Genomic DNA, 18,552 nt, shown 5'->3' on the forward strand with positions numbered 1-18,552 from the left:
AACCACTGTGAGGTATGTTCTTCATGCTGTCAAAATAACTTGTACCTTTCCTTTTGTTTCCTTTCTATTTATTTATTTATTTATTTTTGAGATGGAGTCTCCCTATGTCACCCAGGCTGGAGTGTGGTGGTGCAATTTTGGCTCACTGCTACAACCTCGGCCTCCTGGATTCAAAGGATTCTCCTGCCTCAGCCTCCCCAAGTAGCTAGGACTACAGGTGCGTGCCACCAAGCTCACATACATTTTCTTGTATTTTTAGTAGAGATGAGGTTTCACCATGTTGACCAGGCTGGTGTAAAACTCTTGACCTCAGGTGATCTGCCCACCTTGGCCTCCCAAAATGCTGGGATTACAGGCATGAGCCATGTGCCTGGCCACCTTTTCTTTTCCTTCAATGGAACTTCAACAATGGTGAAATTATGAATTACAGGACTCAGGGTAAGTTCACAATGACACTCAAGCTATGCCCAAAGCTCTGAATATATCCCTTTCCCTAGGTCACAGCTGCCTGGCTAAATGTTCTGTTAGACGAAAGCATGAAGTTTCATGGGGTGTACTTGTGGGATTTTAGTATAACCCTTCCCAGTGGGTAAGCAGCTTGTCCTTCCCTCGAGGGACTCTGTGTTTGTACGTTTCTTCATGACTTCAACTATTCTGCACCTCTGCAACAAAGTGGCTCACAGAGGCTCATGTACAGCAGAGTCGGCTTTCTATGGTTGTTTGTGTTGTTTAAAAATCAACAGAGGTCTTAATGCATTGCTCAACAATTTTATTCCTAAGGAACCAGCGATGAATGAACCACAGCTAAACATCGTTGCTGGCCCAATCATTCAGTCATTGAACTTAACATTTTATCTGCCCCTTGAGTCTTCCAGGCACTCTTCTAAGTGCTTGGTGATGCTTTGATGAAAACAGAAAAAACAAACAAACAAACAAAGAAAAAAAACAACAAACAAACAAACAAACAAAAAACAGACCAGAAGACATCCTGCCATTGTGGAGTTTACATTCTAGTATGGGGAAGAAGGAACAAGGGAAACAATAAACATCGCAAGTTATGAGGGTGACAGAAGATGAAAGAGGCTGTGGAGCAATACAAATTGTACAGACAGCATAACGGGGCTCAAAACTGAAGTCAAATTGTAACTTTAAATCATGCCTTTAACATGCTGTCCCTGCTGTCTTTTCAGTTAAACGCTTTGGCTCCGACGTTCCCTTTTGGGCCGTCCCAGGCCTCTGTCATCCTGGAATCTGCTGCTCCTAATGAGAGACATAAAATTCAAATTTAATGGCAGTGTTCATTTTAACTAAGAACTCCTTTCCTTCAGTGACTAGCAAGCTAATTTAGCATGCTTTTTAATTGATAAGTTATTTCCCTAAGCTGGGTTCATGGTCCAATTGAACTGGCCAGTATCTCAATTAGATTTGCCAGGAAAGTCATATATAAAATACTGTTTAGGCTTACTAAGCTAACCTTTTCAGTTAAACCAACCCCTTTACTGCTTATAAAGGAAAGATAAACAGATTAAAATGCTTTGTCATTACAATTTTTGCGCTGGGGTGATAGAAAACGCTCTCCAATTACAGCAGAACTGAATGTTCTCCACCATGACCACATTGACGATATCGTCTACTTGAGGTACGTATCCATCAGGAATTTTCACAGACTCCAAGGTGAAAAAGATAGTATAATCTATCACCCCATTTCTTCCATGTACGCTAGTAATGCGGACCTGTGAGTACAAATAATGGAAATGATTATGAAAAAGTCTGATAGTCACTGTAACCTGCTGTGCACCTCCTCCATTCTGGGTCCTGCATGAGTGCAGGTGACTTTGATGCAAATCAATGATTCCCAACCTGGTTGGTTCATTGCTAACACCAGGGGTACTTTGTAAGAATACCCACGTCCATGCTGCACCTCAGACCAATTAAATCAGATTCTCCAGGGATGAGACCGGAGTCTCTGATGAGAAATCCTGCTCTAAATATTACCAAAATATGTTCATTACCCTCTATTGCCCTGAACTGCCTGCTCATATTCAGACTCCAATAACTAAATCGTTCTCAGCATTTACTGGTAAGCTCAAGTCCCACAATATACTCCGCTCATTCTTTCCCTACAATTTTTCTGGCACAAAGATTGTTTTTCTTCCTCCTGTTGTTGGAAGATTCTAATAACATTTGGGTATCGATTAAAATGCACAATTTAGAACTTAATCATGTGCTTGTTCCACATAATTTTCTAATTATTTCCTTTGGGAAGTCCTGCCTTTTCAATAAGAAAAGTGGCTCCTTCATTGGCAAATAATGTATTTCTTCATATTTTCTGTTATTCCCATTATGCCCAACAGAATCCTGGGCACCAAAATTACCACCAAAGGAAGTGTTATCAGAAACTGATGACGGGAGGAACCGGAAAGAAATTACCTCTTCCACATGAATACAACGGGTGGGCTTCACAGAGCTTGCCTTGATGTTTGAGATGCTTAGCTCGGTGGCATATTCAACTTCTAACAAGTCACCCTTATAAGGCACAAAATCTAAAACAGTCATGGAGAAATACGAGTGTCATGATCTCTTAACTAAGTCACGTTTAATTTCACACGTTATTTGATAGTGTACTACTTTAAAGTCAGTTCTGCTAGAACTAAAGTCCATTTTGCACATATTTAAACAGATACACTGTAAATCTCTAAGTTCGAAAAGATGTTTATAAGTCTTAGGCATTGATTCTCCTCTACTGATTTAACAAAGTCAAATGAAGGAAAGTGTGAACCATGCATCACAGTTAATCTAAGGGGGCAGCACAGGATTTACTAAACAAACAAGTTGTTCCTGTTCACAACTCCTTAGTGAGAGGCAGTCAAAAGTATAGGTAAGAGCACAAGTTTGAACCTGGCTACGTGGCTTCGAATCTTGACACTGCCACTCACTCAGCTGTCAACCTTAGCCAAGGTGCTTAATCTGTCTGTGCCTCATTTTCTTCATCTATAAAATGAGAAGCACGATAAGTAGCCTTCATGATACGCAGCTGCTGTGAGAATTAGTTGATATGTGCGATACACACAGGATCATCGCTGGCGCATAGTAACCACCAAATAACTGTTGATTGGTAGTAGTGGTTGCAGTCCCACTAGGAAATGTTACTTTCAGAATCAATGAATTTCCCCTGATGTTGTGTTCAGCTGATGAACTCTTAAGGCTGTGCCTCACAGGTTATAGTTAAGACCACGGAGTTTCAAACCGAAGTTTACAGTAAGTTAAAAGTGAGTCACAGGATAACAAAGTTACATGAAAGAATGTGAAGCAAATGAAAATCCCAACTGCAAGTGAGACAGTAAATTGCCACAATGACTCCAGAAAACTAGCAATATCAACAAAGTGAAACAATTCTCCACCTTAGGATCCGGCATTGTAGAATGACACTAGACACAGTGTTAGACTTCTCTCTCTCTCTCTCTCTGTTAATTTACACACATTTCTTTAGTGTGTATGTACCGTATATCTATGGGCCAATGACTCTAAAATGTATATGCCTCCAACTCTAACCAACCTCAGGTTCAATTCTCCATATGCTTACATCAATCTAAGGTGTGTAAAGCTGAGCTGTTGGTATTCTCAGTATTCACCAACTTTTGCTTGTCTCAGTCGTCTACGTCACAAACTGGCCACTCCACCCTCACCACTGCTCAAACAAAAGACTTTGGAGGTACCTTGGACTCATCTTTCCTCCACATCAAAGATCTAATCCATTACCTCCTGGGTTCTTCTCTAACTTCAAAATAAATCCAGAGTCAACTCAATCCTTAGGTCCTCCACTTCTCCACTTTCATTCACATCTCTATCAACTCTCACCAGGAATATTACAACATTATCCTGACTGATTTCCTGACTCCACTCTTCCCCTCATAGTCTCTTCTTGACAAAGCAGACAGAGTCAACATCTTAAAACAAAATTCAGGTCAGAGTCCTGTTTTTGCACAAAAGAAACAAACTAGCAAGCTGCCTGGGGAAGCAGAACTATTCTCCCCCTTTTTACCCAAGCTATATGACAGCTGCAATAGACAAAAGTAACAAAAAAAGTGTATCTTTGGGTATAAGCTAAATATTAGAACACATCTGCTGATTACAAAGAGAATTCAACAACACACACACACACACACACACACACACACACAGCCACAAGGCACTATCTCCAATTCTGTTTAAAGCATTCTTTTAAAATTTGGTAGTCTACTCTGTCACAGAAACTTCTCTAGTAACCAACTACAGAAATGATCCCTGCAAGTATTGTCTCTGAAGGGTATTAAAAATAGTGTCTCTATGTACTTGTAGGATTGTTTTCTTGATTAGAGATTAAATTATCATGTGAATGAAAAATATATCCAGGCATTACTGAGGGAATCAAACAAATGAACACACAATAGACGACAGCAGACATTTTAAAATACTGCCTATTTGCCCTTATATTGCACATAATTTCAACTGGAAAGGTTTACCTCTAATATTGAAGAGCCATTGACTGAAGCCAAGTACACTGTAAAGGTTGTTCTAGGACTAAAATCCTCTCAAAAAATTAAGAATTACATCATATATCTCAAAATCTAAATCATACCTTCAGCAGCAATGTCTATGGAGCAATAAATGCTGTCACTAACATAAATAGTATCTTCACTTATAGAAGTAACACATGCAATTAAAAGTCTGGTTCCTGAGTCTGAGGGTCCAGCACCGTAAAGACAGTGAGGCACAACATCCACCTGTAAGATTTACGAAAGAGTTACTTCAAAAATAATACAAATTTAAGCATGAGAACTTACATGGTTAAAACACTGGTATCCAAAAATATTTTCAACAGCCATCCTAAACACTGGTGAATATAGTTCATGTGGTAAATGGACCACAGACTTGAGATGATGGTAAATATCATGTGTGTGCTTCATGAATTGTGAAATGTATCCCAAAATATTAATTGCGTACCCAAGTTTAATGCCCTCGAACCACTAGATTCCCAGATTTAAAAAATACCATCCTTTACCCGCAGGAATTTGCAGTGAAATGACAGTAAAGTGGAAAGATACCTAGTCGTAAGCAAGTTGCGATGAAGGATATAAAACTAGCTCAAAGACGGTTTCTGTGAATTATCTAGAGGGAGAATATTTCAGACAGGGAGAAAATAGCAGCATTGCTTGGGGGAAGTCAGATTTGTGCTGGGTTGTGAAAGAAGACAGAGGTGTAACCTTGTAAACAGGGGTAGAGGAGCAGGGAGACAGAGGAAAAACAACAGAAGTTAGGAGCCTAGGGAGCAAAACCCTAACATTTGAGATCCAGGCCTAGGAGACAGAAGCACAAGATAAAGTTGGAACAATACCCTCAACTGGGAGAGGTTCAATAAACCAGGTCAAATTAGGGCTTTACTTTATCTACAATAGAGAGGCATACAAACCTTTTTCCTTACTGGAAGTGTAATAGTCCTTATTTTATAATCCTTAAAACTTACAGAAATAATGCAAGTTCATTATACTAAAAGTAGAAAAAAAAGCAGATAAGCAGACAGCAAAAAGCAGTTACCCCATAATCCATATTCCATTACCGAGAGACCACCAGGGACTACATTTTGGCAGTAACACTCATCCTTATGTTTTCACCTGTGCACAAATACATATATATCAGTTTTAAAAGCAAATTAGCACTGTATTCGGTATTAAAATATCACCTAAAATGAACACAAAAGTTTTTAAATAACACGAGAAGGGAAGGAGTCATAGGGAATCCCAGTTAATGGATGTGCTGTAATTTACTAACCCAATTCCACGTAATTAGACATTTTGCTTGTGTCCTAACATTTGGACTACTTGTCTGACTTAACTATAGGATAAACTCCTAGGGTTGGAATTTTTTGTTCAAAGACTTCTGATGGAAACTTGAGCCACTGAGTCGTAATTGATTTTCATGGTTTTAAAAATACCCTAGTTTGCTGCTCTTCACATTTCTTAACTGGTGTCTTTCCAGCTGTCAATACCAATCTGATGTTTATTTCTCCCTCACTTACTGTCATGAGGAATGAGGCATTAGCTTCCCGTCCACTATCTACCACCACTTCCGTCGGTATCCCAGTGGATGACCCACAGCACCCTTGGAGCTCTCTGTTCTTTGACTCCACACCAACTCACAGACATACTGCAGACTAAAGCTTTGCCCATGTTTCGTGGCTCCCAACACTGTTTCTTATGCCTTGGAAATACCACCAACACAACAGCAGGTACAAACAGATACAAATGTTTGTGGTAATGTGTTGTATGACATAAGTGGCATTTCAATACGATAGCGGCAAAGTGGATTATCCAATTAATGTTGAGGGCAACTGAATAGCCAGTAATGAAACAAGACGCAGATCCTTCTCTCAGTCGTATACACAGAAAACAAACCCAGGCTGACTATATGTTTAGATATAAATAAATTAATGACTTCCAGAAGAAAAGCTAAGTGAATACTCATGTAAATTATGTGTTAGAATTAGTCTAAGGTTACTTCCTGAACACAGAAGTCACATGGACAAGATGGACATATTTATAGTATGTAAAAATTAAACAGATGGGGGAGGAGGGGAGCAAGATGGAGAAAAGGGACTGTCCAGTGATGGTCCCCCTGCAGAAACATCAATGTGAAAAACTATCCTTGTATGAAAATACCGTCACTTGAGAGAAGAAAACCAGGTGAGAGGCCATGGTACCCAGTTGTAGCATGAAAATAAGAAAAGATGCATTGAAGAGGGTAGTAAAGACAGTTTTACATTACCCACATCACCCCTTCCCCAACCTTCAACAGCACAGCATGGAGACAGATACCATCCACCTGGAGGAAAGAGAGTAGCAAGCATAGGACATTGCCTTGGAACCCAATAGCAGGCCTTTCACACTATGTGCCACCACTTGACAGAAGCCCATGTCCCCTGACTCCAAGATGGTACTTGTGGACCAAATCTCTAGGCTCACCCTGGCACCAGACAGGAAGCCACAGCCACAGCAAAACAAACTCAATACCTGGCCCACATCTCTGCCAGTGATTCCACTGGCCTTATGCTCAGAATATTCTACTACAACAGGGAGTTGTCAGTGAATGGAGCCTTGGATTCCAGTCTTGCAAGGCACCAGACTCAATAGTTAAGGGAGTGCATGCCATTGAAGCATCTGTCACTGTGTCCCTGGGATTAGGACGCCCCCAAGTGCTTCAATAGCTGCAGTGTTCACAAACATAAGGACCAAAAGAGACCTATATAGAGTTTCCGGACAGGCTTACTGCTAAAGGATGTCCCCTAAAAGCTAGACTGCAAAGACTGAAATGAATACCTACTTCTTCAATATGCAGATATAAACACATGACCACAAAGATCAAGAACAATAAGGAAAACATGACATCACCAAACTGACAAAACAAGGCGCCAGCAATTGACCCTAGAGTGATAGGAATGTATGAGTTGTTTAACAAATAATTCAAAATATCTATTTTCCACATGCTCTGTGAACCTCAAAAACAATTACGGAGAAATGATTGAGACTTTACCAGAGTAATTTGAGAGAAAGATTGAAGGAACTTAAAAAGCCAAACAAATCCTGAAATCAAAAAATACAATGAAGGAAGTACACAATAGAGAACATCCACAGGAAAATTGATTGAGCAAAATAAAGAATCTGTAAACTTGGAGACAGCTTCATCGAAAATACTCAGTCAAAGGAGACAAAAGAAAAAGGAGGGACACAAAAGGAAAAAAAACTTATTGGATTTTTGGACAATATCAACAGGGCAATAGTATGAGTCATTCACATTCAAGAGGAAGGAGAGATTGAAAAAGGGGTAGAAAGATTATTTAAAAAATAATAACAGAGAGCCATCCAAACCCAGAGAAAGTTACAAACGTCTAGGTACTGGAAGACCAAAGTTCTGCAGTAAGATACGATCCAAATAGATTACGTCATGACATATTAAAATCAAAGTGTCAAAGATGAAAGAGAAAGAGAGGATCCCGACAGCTGCAAGAGGAAAGACGTGAATCACATATGAGGCAGTTGCAATATGCCTACCAGAACACTTCGCAGCAGAAGCGTAATAGGCCAGAAGAGAGTGGGATGATATATTCAAAGAGCTGAAGGAAAAAAAAAATCTCTAAACAAGAATAATGTACCAAGAAGTGAAGGGGAGATAAAGACTTTTACAGAGAAATCACAGCTGAGAAACTTCATCACCGCCACAACTGTCTTACAAGAAAGCCTATGGAGAGTTCTTCCAGCTGACATAAGTGTGCTAATGAGTAATGCAAAAACATCTGGAGGTATAAAACTCACTAGTGAAAGTAACCACACCAATTCAGAATACTCTAATATGGTAACAATGGTGTCCAGATCTCTTATATCTTTCACATAATGGTTAAGGAACGGAACTAGTAAAAATAAAATAAGCACAATAATTTGTTAAGGGATATAAAACATAAACAGGTGTAAAGTGTAAAACAGAAAACTCAAAATCCGAGGGTGGAGTTAAATGATAGAGTGTTTTTATTTTGTGATCAAAGTTATGTTATCAGTAAAATAAACTGTTGTGATTATGTTTTTGTAAGCGTCATACTAACCACAAAGAAAAAAATCATGTAATAGACACATTTTAAAATATCAAGTAAACAAAACATACTAATAGAGAAAAATCTCTTATCCATCAAGACAGACAGTAAAAGAGGAAGAAGAAAGGCAGAATTTACCTACAAAATAAGTAGAAAAAAATTGTCTAAATGACAACAATAAATCCTTACCTATCAATAATTACCTTGATAGAAATGGATGACATTCTCCAACTAAAATACACAGAGTAGCTGAATGGATTAAAAACAACAATAACCAAACCTATGAGAGACCCACTTCTCCTTAAAGGACATTCGTAAACTGAAAGTGAAGACATGAAAAAAGACATTCTTCCATGTAAAAGGAAACCAAAAGAGAGCAGGAGCAGCTAAACTGATTTCAAATAAAATAGGCTTTAAATCGCAAACTGTGAAAAGAGACCAAGAAGATCATTATATAATGATGACGGGGTCAATTCATCAAGAGGATATAATGATTTTCAAAAATATGCACCCAACATAGCAGCACTTAAATATATGAAGCAAATATTAAGGTCCAAATGCTGAGATAGAGTGCAATGCAATAATAGTAGGTGACTTCAATATCCAACTTGCAACAATGAATAGATTGTTCAGACAGAACATTGACCCCACAAAAAGTGAGATTTATCTGCACCCCGGAGCAAATGAACCTAACAGTCATTTACAGAATATTCCATCCAAATACTGCAAAACACATATTCTTTCCAACTGCATGTGGAACATTCTGGAGGATAGATTATGGGGCAGGCCACAAAACAGGTACTAGCAAATTAACGGAGTTTAAAATAACATCAAATCACTTCTTTAACCACAATGGTAAAACACTAGGAATCAATAAAAGAAGGAACTTTGGAAACTTTAAAAGTAGATGGAAATTAAACAACATGCTCCTAAATAACCAATGGGTCAATGAGGAAATTTAAAGAAAAGTGTAAAACATTTCTTGAGATAAAGCAAAATGAAGGCACAACACATGAAAACCCATGAAATACAGCAAAAGCAATTCTAAAAGTGAAGTTTACATCAATAAAGCCTACCTCAGAAGAAAAGATACATCTTAAATAAACAACCTCACACTGCACCTTGAGGAACAAGAAAAAATATATAATTCAAAAGTAGTAGGACATAAATCATAAAAGTCACAGCAGAAATAAATGAAATAGACATGAGAAGAACAATACAAATATCAATGAAACTATGAGTTGGTTTCTTGAAGAGGTAAAGCAAATCAACAAAACTTTAGCTAGACTAAGGAAAAAAGAATATTCAAATAAATAAAATCAAAGTTGAAAAAGGATTTTTTCAATTGACATCACCAAAATAAAATGGATCATAAGGACTATTGTGAACAATCATCTGCCTACAAATAGGACAAGCCAGAAGAAATGGATACATTCCTGGACACATACAACCTATCAGGATGTAATGGTGAAGAAATGGAAACTCTGAACAGACAATTAACGAGTGAGGAAAGTGATACAGTAATAAAAAATCCCCCATCAATTAAGAGTCTAAGACAGAATTACCTCCCATCTTAATAATACCAAATTTATAAATAAAGAAGAATTAATAGCTCTACTTTTAAAACTATTCCAAAACCAAAACCAAAAACAAAACAAGAAAGGAACACTTCCAAATGCATTCTATCACACCTGCATTACCCTGGTAGAAAACCCAGACAAGGAGACAGAAAAAAGAGAAAACAAGAAAACTACATGCCAAAATTCCTGATGAACACAGTTGCAAAAATCTTTAAGAAAGTATTAGTAAACCAAATTCAACAGCACATTAAAAACATCATTCATCGTGTTCCAGAGGGATTCATCCTGGGATGTAAGGAAGTTTCAACATGCACAAATCAATAAATGTGACATATCGCATGAATGAAGCACAAAAGCCATAGGATCATTCCAATTTAAGCAGGAAAAGCATTTGACCGAATTCCACATCCCTCTGTGATAAAAACTCCACAAACTTGATATAGGAGGAGTGCACCTCAACACAATAAAGGTCATATATGGTAAACACACAGGTAACATAATACTGAATGGGGGAAATGTTGCAGGCTTTTCCTCTAAGACCTAAAGCAAGACAGAAATGTCCACTTTTGCCCATCCTATCACACATAGTTCTGGAAGTGCTAGCCAGAGAAATTAGGCAAGAAGAAACAAAAGGCATCTAAATTTAAAAGGAAGAATTTAGATTGGCCCTGTTTGCAGATGGGAAACTCTTACATATAAATAACCCTGAAGACACCACCGAAAAGCTTCTAGGTCTAATAAACAAATTCAGGAAAGTGGCACAACACACAAATAACATGCAAGAATCAGTAGCATTTCTACACACCAATACTGAACTATCAGAAAAATATATCAAGAAACAATCCCATTTAGAACAACTTCAAAAAAAATAAAATAGGAATAAATTTAACCAAGGACGTGAAGGATTGCAACACCGAAAACTATATATAAACCATTGACGAAGGAAATTGAATGAGGCAGGAATGAATGGAAATGTATCATGTGTTCATGGACAAGAAGAATAAATATTGTTAAAATGTCTGTATCCTAAAGAAATCTACAGATTCAATGCAACTGCTATGAAAATACCAATGACATTCTTCTTGGAAATAGAGGAAACACTCCTAAAATTTGTATGGAACCACAAAAGATTCCAGATAGCCAAAGCAGTCTGAAATACAAAGACAAAGCTGGAGGCATCACACTACTTGATGTCAAAACATATGACAAAGCTACAGTAAGCATAACAGCATAGTACCAGTATAAAAACAGATACATCAACCAATGGAGCAGAATACACAGACTGGAATGAAATTCGTGCATTTACAGTCAACTGATTTTCGACAAAAGGCCCGAGAACACATAATGTTGAGAAAGTACAGTCTCTTCAATTAATGATGTTGAAAATAACTGAATATTCATCTGAGAAAAATGAATTTCCACCCTTATCTCTCAGCATGTATATAAATCAACTCAAAATGACTTAAAGCTTTAAAAGGAAGACACAAACCTATGAAACTACAAGAATGAGACATAGGGGGAAAGCTCCATGACACTGTTCTGGGCTATGATATTTCAAAAATAGGACCTCAAAAACAAAGGCAACAAAAGAAAAAACAGACCAATGGGAGGTTACATCGAACTAAAAAGCTTTGATACCACAAAGGAAACCATCAAAGAGTGGAGAGATAATCTATAGGACAGGAGAAAACATTGGCAATCTATACATCTAGTAAGGGATCAGTTTCCAAAATGTATGAATAACTTCAACAACTCAATAGCAAGAAATCAAATAATCCTATTAAAAATTAGCAAAAGACCTGAATAGACATTTCTCAAAAGGAGACATACAAACGGCCAACAGGCATATGAAAAAATGCTCACCTTCTTTAACACTGGGATAATGCAAATCAAAACCATAGAGGTACCACCTCACGCATGTTAAAATGGCTAACACTGAAAAGAAAAGAGATAACAAGTGGTGGCAAGGATGTGAAGAAATTGGAACATTTATGCACGGTTTGTGGGATATAAATTGTTACAGCCATTAAGGAAAACAGTATGGAGGTTCCCCAAAATTTTAACAATGGAACTATCACACTATCCATGAATCCCACTACTGAGCATGTATTCAAAGAGAGTGTCATCAGTGTGTCAAAGAGATGTCATCACTTCCATGTTTATTGCAACCCTATTCACAATAGGCAAGAAACAAAAGCAAACTAAGCGTCCATATACGGATGAGTGGATAAAGGAAATGTGGTATAAATATACAATGGAATACCATTCAGCCATAAAACACAACTAAATCTTGCCATTTGGGATAACATGGATGAACCTGAAGAATGATATGTAAGTGAAATACACCAGTCACACAAAGACAAATATTGCATAGTCACATTAAATTGAGGATTATAAAGAAGTTGCTCTTATAGCAGTGTAGAGTAGAATAGTGATTACCAGATGCTTGGTTTGTTAGGGTGGATGGAGGAATGAGGAGATGTTGTTGAAAGAAGATATAATTACAGTTATAAAGAAGGAACCTTTTTTTTTTAATCTAACCCAACTTTCCAATTTATTAAAAATTGAAGGAACCTTTTTTAACTGTCCAGAATGGGCAAATATATACAAACAGAAACTGGATAAGTGATTGCCTGGGACTGGATGTTACGGGGGGAGGGGACAGTTGGGAGAGCACGAAGGAATGGAAAAAGACTACGAATGGTTATGGAGTTTCCTTTTTGAGTGATGAAAATGTTCTAAGATTGTTTGTGGTGATGGTTGCCTAACTCTGTGACCAAATTAAAACTACTGTATTGTACCCTTTAAATGAGTGAATTGCATGGTCTTGTGACTTATATCTCAATAAATGCTGTAAAAGAATGAAAGACTTAAAGCAAAGGAAAAAGATGGTATCGGACGAAATACTACAAGGGCTTCTAATACAAACTTTCCTGTTAAAAATCTAATTTTCCTACCACAGAGATAGCCGTAAATATCCCTAATGTATAAGTAGTTCTAAGAAAGGAAACTTGCTATAATCTTATTAAGACCCTTAATAATTCCAAATGAATGATGAGACTGCTTTTCCCTTCTCATATTTGCAAAGATTCAGATTGATAATATTGCTGTCCTTGCCTATATGGGCAGATGGGCAGTCTCACAGCCTATTGCTGAGAGAATCAATCAGTACAATAGAGCTAAAGAATAATTCTGTAGTAGCCACTGAATGGATAAATATCTGGACTCAGGTGACATTGTCAGGACTCCTTAAACTTGCAAAATGTTATTGAATTTTACCCTTAAGAGAGTTTTGTGGTTTGTGAATTATACCTCCACGAAGCTCTTTTAAAAATGTCTACAGGCCGGGCGCGGTGGCTCAAGCCTGTAATCCCAGCACTTTGGGAGGCCGAGACGGGCGGATCACGAGGTCAGGAGATCGAGACCATCCTGGCTAACCCGGTGAAACCCTATCTCAACTAAAAAAATACAAAAAACTAGTCGGGCGAGGTGGCGGGCGCCTGTAGTCCCAGCTACTCGGGAGGCTGAGGCAGGAGAATGGCATGAACCTGGGAGGCAGAGCTTGCAGTGAGCTGAGATCCGGCCACTGCACTCCAGCCTGGGCAGCAGAGTGAGACTCCATCTCAAAAATAAATAAATAAATAAATAAATAAATAAATAAATAAATAAATAAAAATGTCTACAAAGCACATGGTTTGACACAGCAATTCCACTGCTATGAATGCACACTACAGAAAATGTTTTTTTTTTTACCTGATGAAAGAAGTTGCAGGATTATATAGAGTTCAATAATTATTATTGTTACCCATATTGTTTAAAGATTAGAAGAATAGATAAGTAATTTTTATGTTTTAAAGCAGAAATCACTACAAATATTAGAACAGAAGAACCTATAGCTTCAGAGGGGTGGGGCTTCAAATTGCAGTTGACATCCACTCTATGGATCACAGCAGAGATGCTGGATTAATATAAGAAAAGAAAGATGCAGAAAGAAAGCCCACTGGCATAAGACACAATTTCCAAATTCATGCACATCTCACCTTGATTGCTCTCAATGCATAAAGTGTTTTATTTTCTTCCACAACCACATTAACTTTTTGTCCAACTTTTAGAGGAACGTTGCCAGTCACAACATCACTACTGAAGTAGATCGACTCATCAATCATGCCATAATCACCACAGAAACTTGTGACAACTCCCTGCACAGTTTTCAACTGGGTGTCACCTACAAGGAAAAGAAACAAAAGTTACATTATTAGCTTCAAATGCAAACATCTACTACAAATATGTCTTACACTCACCATCTGCATAAACCTGGGCAGAGAAGCTTTTTTAATGTCTCTGATCTTGTTTTCATCTGTCAATCCACAGCAATCACGATTTTGCCTAATAGGGTTGTTGTACATTTTTAAAAATTTATTGAAATTTTAATTTTTAAATTTACAATTAATTTTTAATTTTTTCAGCAGAGTCTGGCTCCACTGCCCAGGCTGGAGAGCAATGGCGCAATCTGGGCTCGTGGCAACCTCCGCCTCCTGGGTTCAAGCAGTTCTCATGTCTCAGCCTCCCTACTAGCTGGGACTAGAGGTGCGTGCAGCCACGCCCATCTAATTTTTGAATTATTGGTAGAGACGGGGTTTTGCCATGTTGCACAGCCTGGTCCCCAACTCCTGGCCTCAAATGATCCACCCACCTGGAACTCCCAAAGAGCTGGGATTACAGGTGTGAGCCACTGTGCCCAGTTTGTGAATATTAACTGACACATGCACATCAACTGTCTAGAGTTGTGAGTGCCTTGCACAAGAGAGTTATCACCATATCTACATATGAGAGTCTCTAAGCTTCTGCTCCTATTATATCCCTTCATCATTATCACCAACATGAAGAGTAGCACCTTCTATAGACACTTAACCATCTCAGCAGACAAAACACTAGAAGATATCTGGAGATCGAAGGCCAGCCCAAAATAAAGTCTGAATGGTTTTCTTTCTTTTGTCTTCTTCATATTATTATTATTTATTTTTATTTATTTTTTAAAATTCTACACGAGCCTAGCTGATAAGCAACATTTAGGAATCTGACTTCAGCAGTCTGCCCACACAACGGGTTCTCTGCCCTCCTATGGGATCAGATAAGTATGAGGCGTCCCATTGGCTTCAAATTACATTCCCATTTGGGATACAAGCCTAAATTCACTCGCAAATTAGGGAGTTTCTCGCCTACTGGAAATATAAATAGGCATGTGCTGCACAACCACGTGGGGAAATAGCACAGGCGGTAAAGTCTCCAAGGTCTTCTCTGTCAACACCTTCTCACTTTCGATGGACAGGAGAGTTTGGGGGTTGGTTCTCAGGAACTTGTTGGGGACTCCGGACACCTCCCCATGCACACACAGAAGATGGAGCCGCCGTCATGTGCTGTTAACAGCCCGAGTCACCACAGCCTCATGCCAGGGGTGACAGAGCCCCTATTGGGAGGCTTCTGAGGTGGGGGACTAGGGGACACACAGAGGAATACCTTGTGGGAGCCCCTGCTGCTGTGGGCCCTGCTGCTGTGGACCCTGCTGCTGTGGGCCCTGCCGCTCTGCGGGGTCAGCCGTCCTCCGAAAAAAGGCCAAAGCAAGTCTCAGAAGCCTGAGCATCGTCCCAGTTATCACCACCAGCCTGGACACCGCTTGTGACAGATGAAGCACAAGACCTCCTCAGTAAAGGAAGCCCTCAGGTCACGGCGTCTCCTCAGGGACTCGCCTCCTGCTTCTCCTCCTCAGCCTCTGTGGGATGGGACCCAGACGTAAGTGAGCCCCCCTCAGGAAAGTCAGGGAAACCGCAGTCACCAAAGGAGCTCACAAGTACCCTTCTGGCTTTTCCCTCTGAGCATGCGCTCATCAGGGCCCACCCTCAACCACTGTCCAGCCAATGCGCGTGCAGTGGGTGGGTGGGCAGGTTCCTGTGGCTATTAAAAGGTGACGGGCGGGAACCTCGTGGCTCCTCCCATCAAGGCTGAGGGCACCATTAAGACGGCCTGGGGAAAATGGCTTGAGGGCTTGGGTTTTGCGTGTACTCAGGGGATACAGGGTCTTCTGTTGGGTTTCCTGGGAGGATGGGTGCCTGAAACACCGGCTGTGCAACCAAAAATCCTATTCTTGCCCTTGTATTCGTGGTGCTTAGCATAAGGACTTACCACTCAGTGAGTGGCCAATAGTTACTCCTCACCAGGAGTAACTATTTTGTGAAGAGAAGGCACCATGTGGGTAGTCAATGTTTTAGTGATAGCAAGTACGTGTCTTTTGTACTAGGACTCCCATTTTGAGTCCAGTGATAATTTATAATAGAATCATTTTATGATCATTGCTACCATGCACACATCGCTTACCTATTTATACTTACATTACTCTGCTGTACACATTACCCTTATTCATTCATTTGGCAAAATTTGTGAAGTGCTGTGAGCCAGACACTGTTCTGTGTTCTTAAAGTTTGTTAGTGAATGAAAGAATCAAGAATCTTCGCCCTGTGAGGGTAGATTTTTCACAGGATACAAAAGGGAGACACTAAACATCACATAATAAAATATATGATATGTTGGAAGGCAAAAATGCCATGGAAAAATATAGCAGGACAAGGGGAATCCACAGTACTGGGAATGGTGGGTTGGATTGCAGTTTATAATAGCATGGTCAGAGTAGCCCTCATTGGAAAGCAATAGTTGAGAAAGATGTTGGAGTTAGCCAGGCAGCTGTATTTGGTGAAGCCATTCAGATGGAAGGCTCAGTTTGTGCAAAGACCATACAGCAAGACTGTGCCTGATGTGTTCAAGGAAAGCCAAGTGGTTGGAGCAGAGGCAGTGAGGGTTAGAAGAGTAGGAAGTATGGTAAGAGAGGTAATAGAGGTTCAGGCTGTATGTGGGACAGTGGGACACTGGACGTTCTTTGGCTTTTATTGCCCATGATGTGTAAAGTCCCTGAGAGGTTTGGAGCCTCCCAGGAATCACTCCAGATGCTTGGTTGTGAATAGGCTGGAAGAGGTCAGAGCATGAAGCAAGCGGAACAGTTCGGATGATTCTGCTGCAATTCATGGGCACTGTGGATGAAAGCTGTTTGTCTTTCCTCTCCTGCAGTGAGAACAGGTAAAAGTATTGCCAAAGATGATCATCTAGTTAATGGGATCGGTTGAGGGTTATCTATGTCTCAAAATATAACACAGCTGTGTGAATTTCCTAAGGAGGCCAAAAAACATTACTACACCTTTGTGTCTTAAAACAACAAAAATTTATTCTCCGGCAGTTCTGCAGGCTATGAGTCTGAAATCAAGGTGTCAGCGAGGTTGGTTCCTTCTGGTGAGCTCTGAGGGAGAGTCTATTACAAGTTTCTGGAGGTTGCCAGTAGTCATTGGTGGCTTTCCTTGGGTTGTAGATACATCACTGCAATCACTTCCTCCTTCATCCCATGGTGCTCTTCTCCATGTGTCTGTGTGTCCAATATCCCTCTTCTTATAAGGACACCACTCACTGGATTAGGAGTTTATGACTAATCCTAATGCTGTAGGACCACATCTTAACTTGATTTTTTTTTTTGCAAAGACCCTATTTCCAAATAAAGTCACATGCACAGTTATTGGGGCTCACAAATTGTGTATATGTCTTTACGGGCAAAATTCAACCCACAACAACTGCTGTTGTACATTTTGATTACTCCAATATTCTACGATTGTCTGGAAAGTAGAACACACAGATAAGCAGACATTTCCTCTTATTTCTCAGAGAAAACAAAGGTCGTGAGACAGGAGCTCCTCTGTGAACCTCCTGGCACCCATCCTGGCTTTCTCTTCCTTCTGTCTTGTAAAAATGGAAAGACATCGCAGCCTCTGGCCAGAGCAGACACTCCACTGAGCACATGGAACCATTCTCTTGACACATTTTCTCTGAGGATGTTGCTTCTATTACGACTGCCTCTCTTCCTCCTGCATCAACAATCTTTTTTTTAATCTTTGCCTCTAATGGAATAACATACACACATAGACAAGAATCACTCATCTTAAAAACTTCATAGACAAACAACTCCCTTCTATAAAATGTACATGGATAAATAAGCTTCCTTGGCCTCACTTCCCCTTCAGTCCCATTCCTGTTCATCCTGCCCCCCACAGCAAATGCTATTTCAAGAATCACCTCTGCTCACTTCCTGAGCTCCCATTCCCTCCTTATTCCTCTGGCATCAGGCTTTTATCCCCGTCAGGCCCCTAATTTGCTCTTAAAATGACAGGAAACCTCCAGGTCGCCAAATCCAGTGGTCAATATACTAGACTCTCATCACTCAACCTTACTGTTTGACCCCGTTAGGGACTCCCCATTTCTTGA

The 18,552-nt window shown here is 39.6% G+C and overlaps 1 protein-coding gene and 1 pseudogene across 1 annotated transcript; both read right to left on the reverse strand.

The window, feature by feature from the left end:
• Positions 1-1,190: 1,190 nt before the first annotated feature.
• LOC709152 (cancer/testis antigen 55-like) lies at positions 1,191-15,838 on the reverse strand. Its single transcript, XM_001099972.4, has 6 exons — positions 15,715-15,838; positions 14,238-14,422; positions 4,619-4,763; positions 2,431-2,543; positions 1,546-1,733; positions 1,191-1,260 (listed from the first exon to the last, which is right to left on the reverse strand). The coding sequence occupies exons 1-6, from the start codon at positions 15,836-15,838 to the stop codon at positions 1,191-1,193; spliced, it is 825 nt and encodes a 274-aa protein (XP_001099972.1).
• Positions 4,220-4,300, reverse strand: LOC114675293 (small nucleolar RNA U3; annotated as a pseudogene).
• Positions 15,839-18,552: the final 2,714 nt, after the last annotated feature.

Source organism: Macaca mulatta, chromosome X (genome assembly GCF_049350105.2).
Source record: "Macaca mulatta isolate MMU2019108-1 chromosome X, T2T-MMU8v2.0, whole genome shotgun sequence".
Classification (NCBI taxonomy): domain Eukaryota; kingdom Metazoa; phylum Chordata; class Mammalia; order Primates; family Cercopithecidae; genus Macaca; species Macaca mulatta.

What these genes read in the sequence shown, in the direction of transcription:
- LOC709152 (XM_001099972.4), bottom strand. Translation starts at nt 15,838, where the DNA reads ATGCTCAGGCTTCTGAGACTTGCTTTGGCCTTTTTTCGGAGGACGGCT. An exon ending in GCAGCAGGGGCTCCCACAAG is followed by an intron (nt 14,423 to 15,714) that starts GTATTCCTCTGT and finishes TTTTCCTTGTAG; the next exon opens with GTGACACCCAGTTGAAAACT. An exon ending in ATCACCCCAGCGCAAAAATT is followed by an intron (nt 1,261 to 1,545) that starts GTAATGACAAAG and finishes GTCTCTCATTAG; the next exon opens with GAGCAGCAGATTCCAGGATG.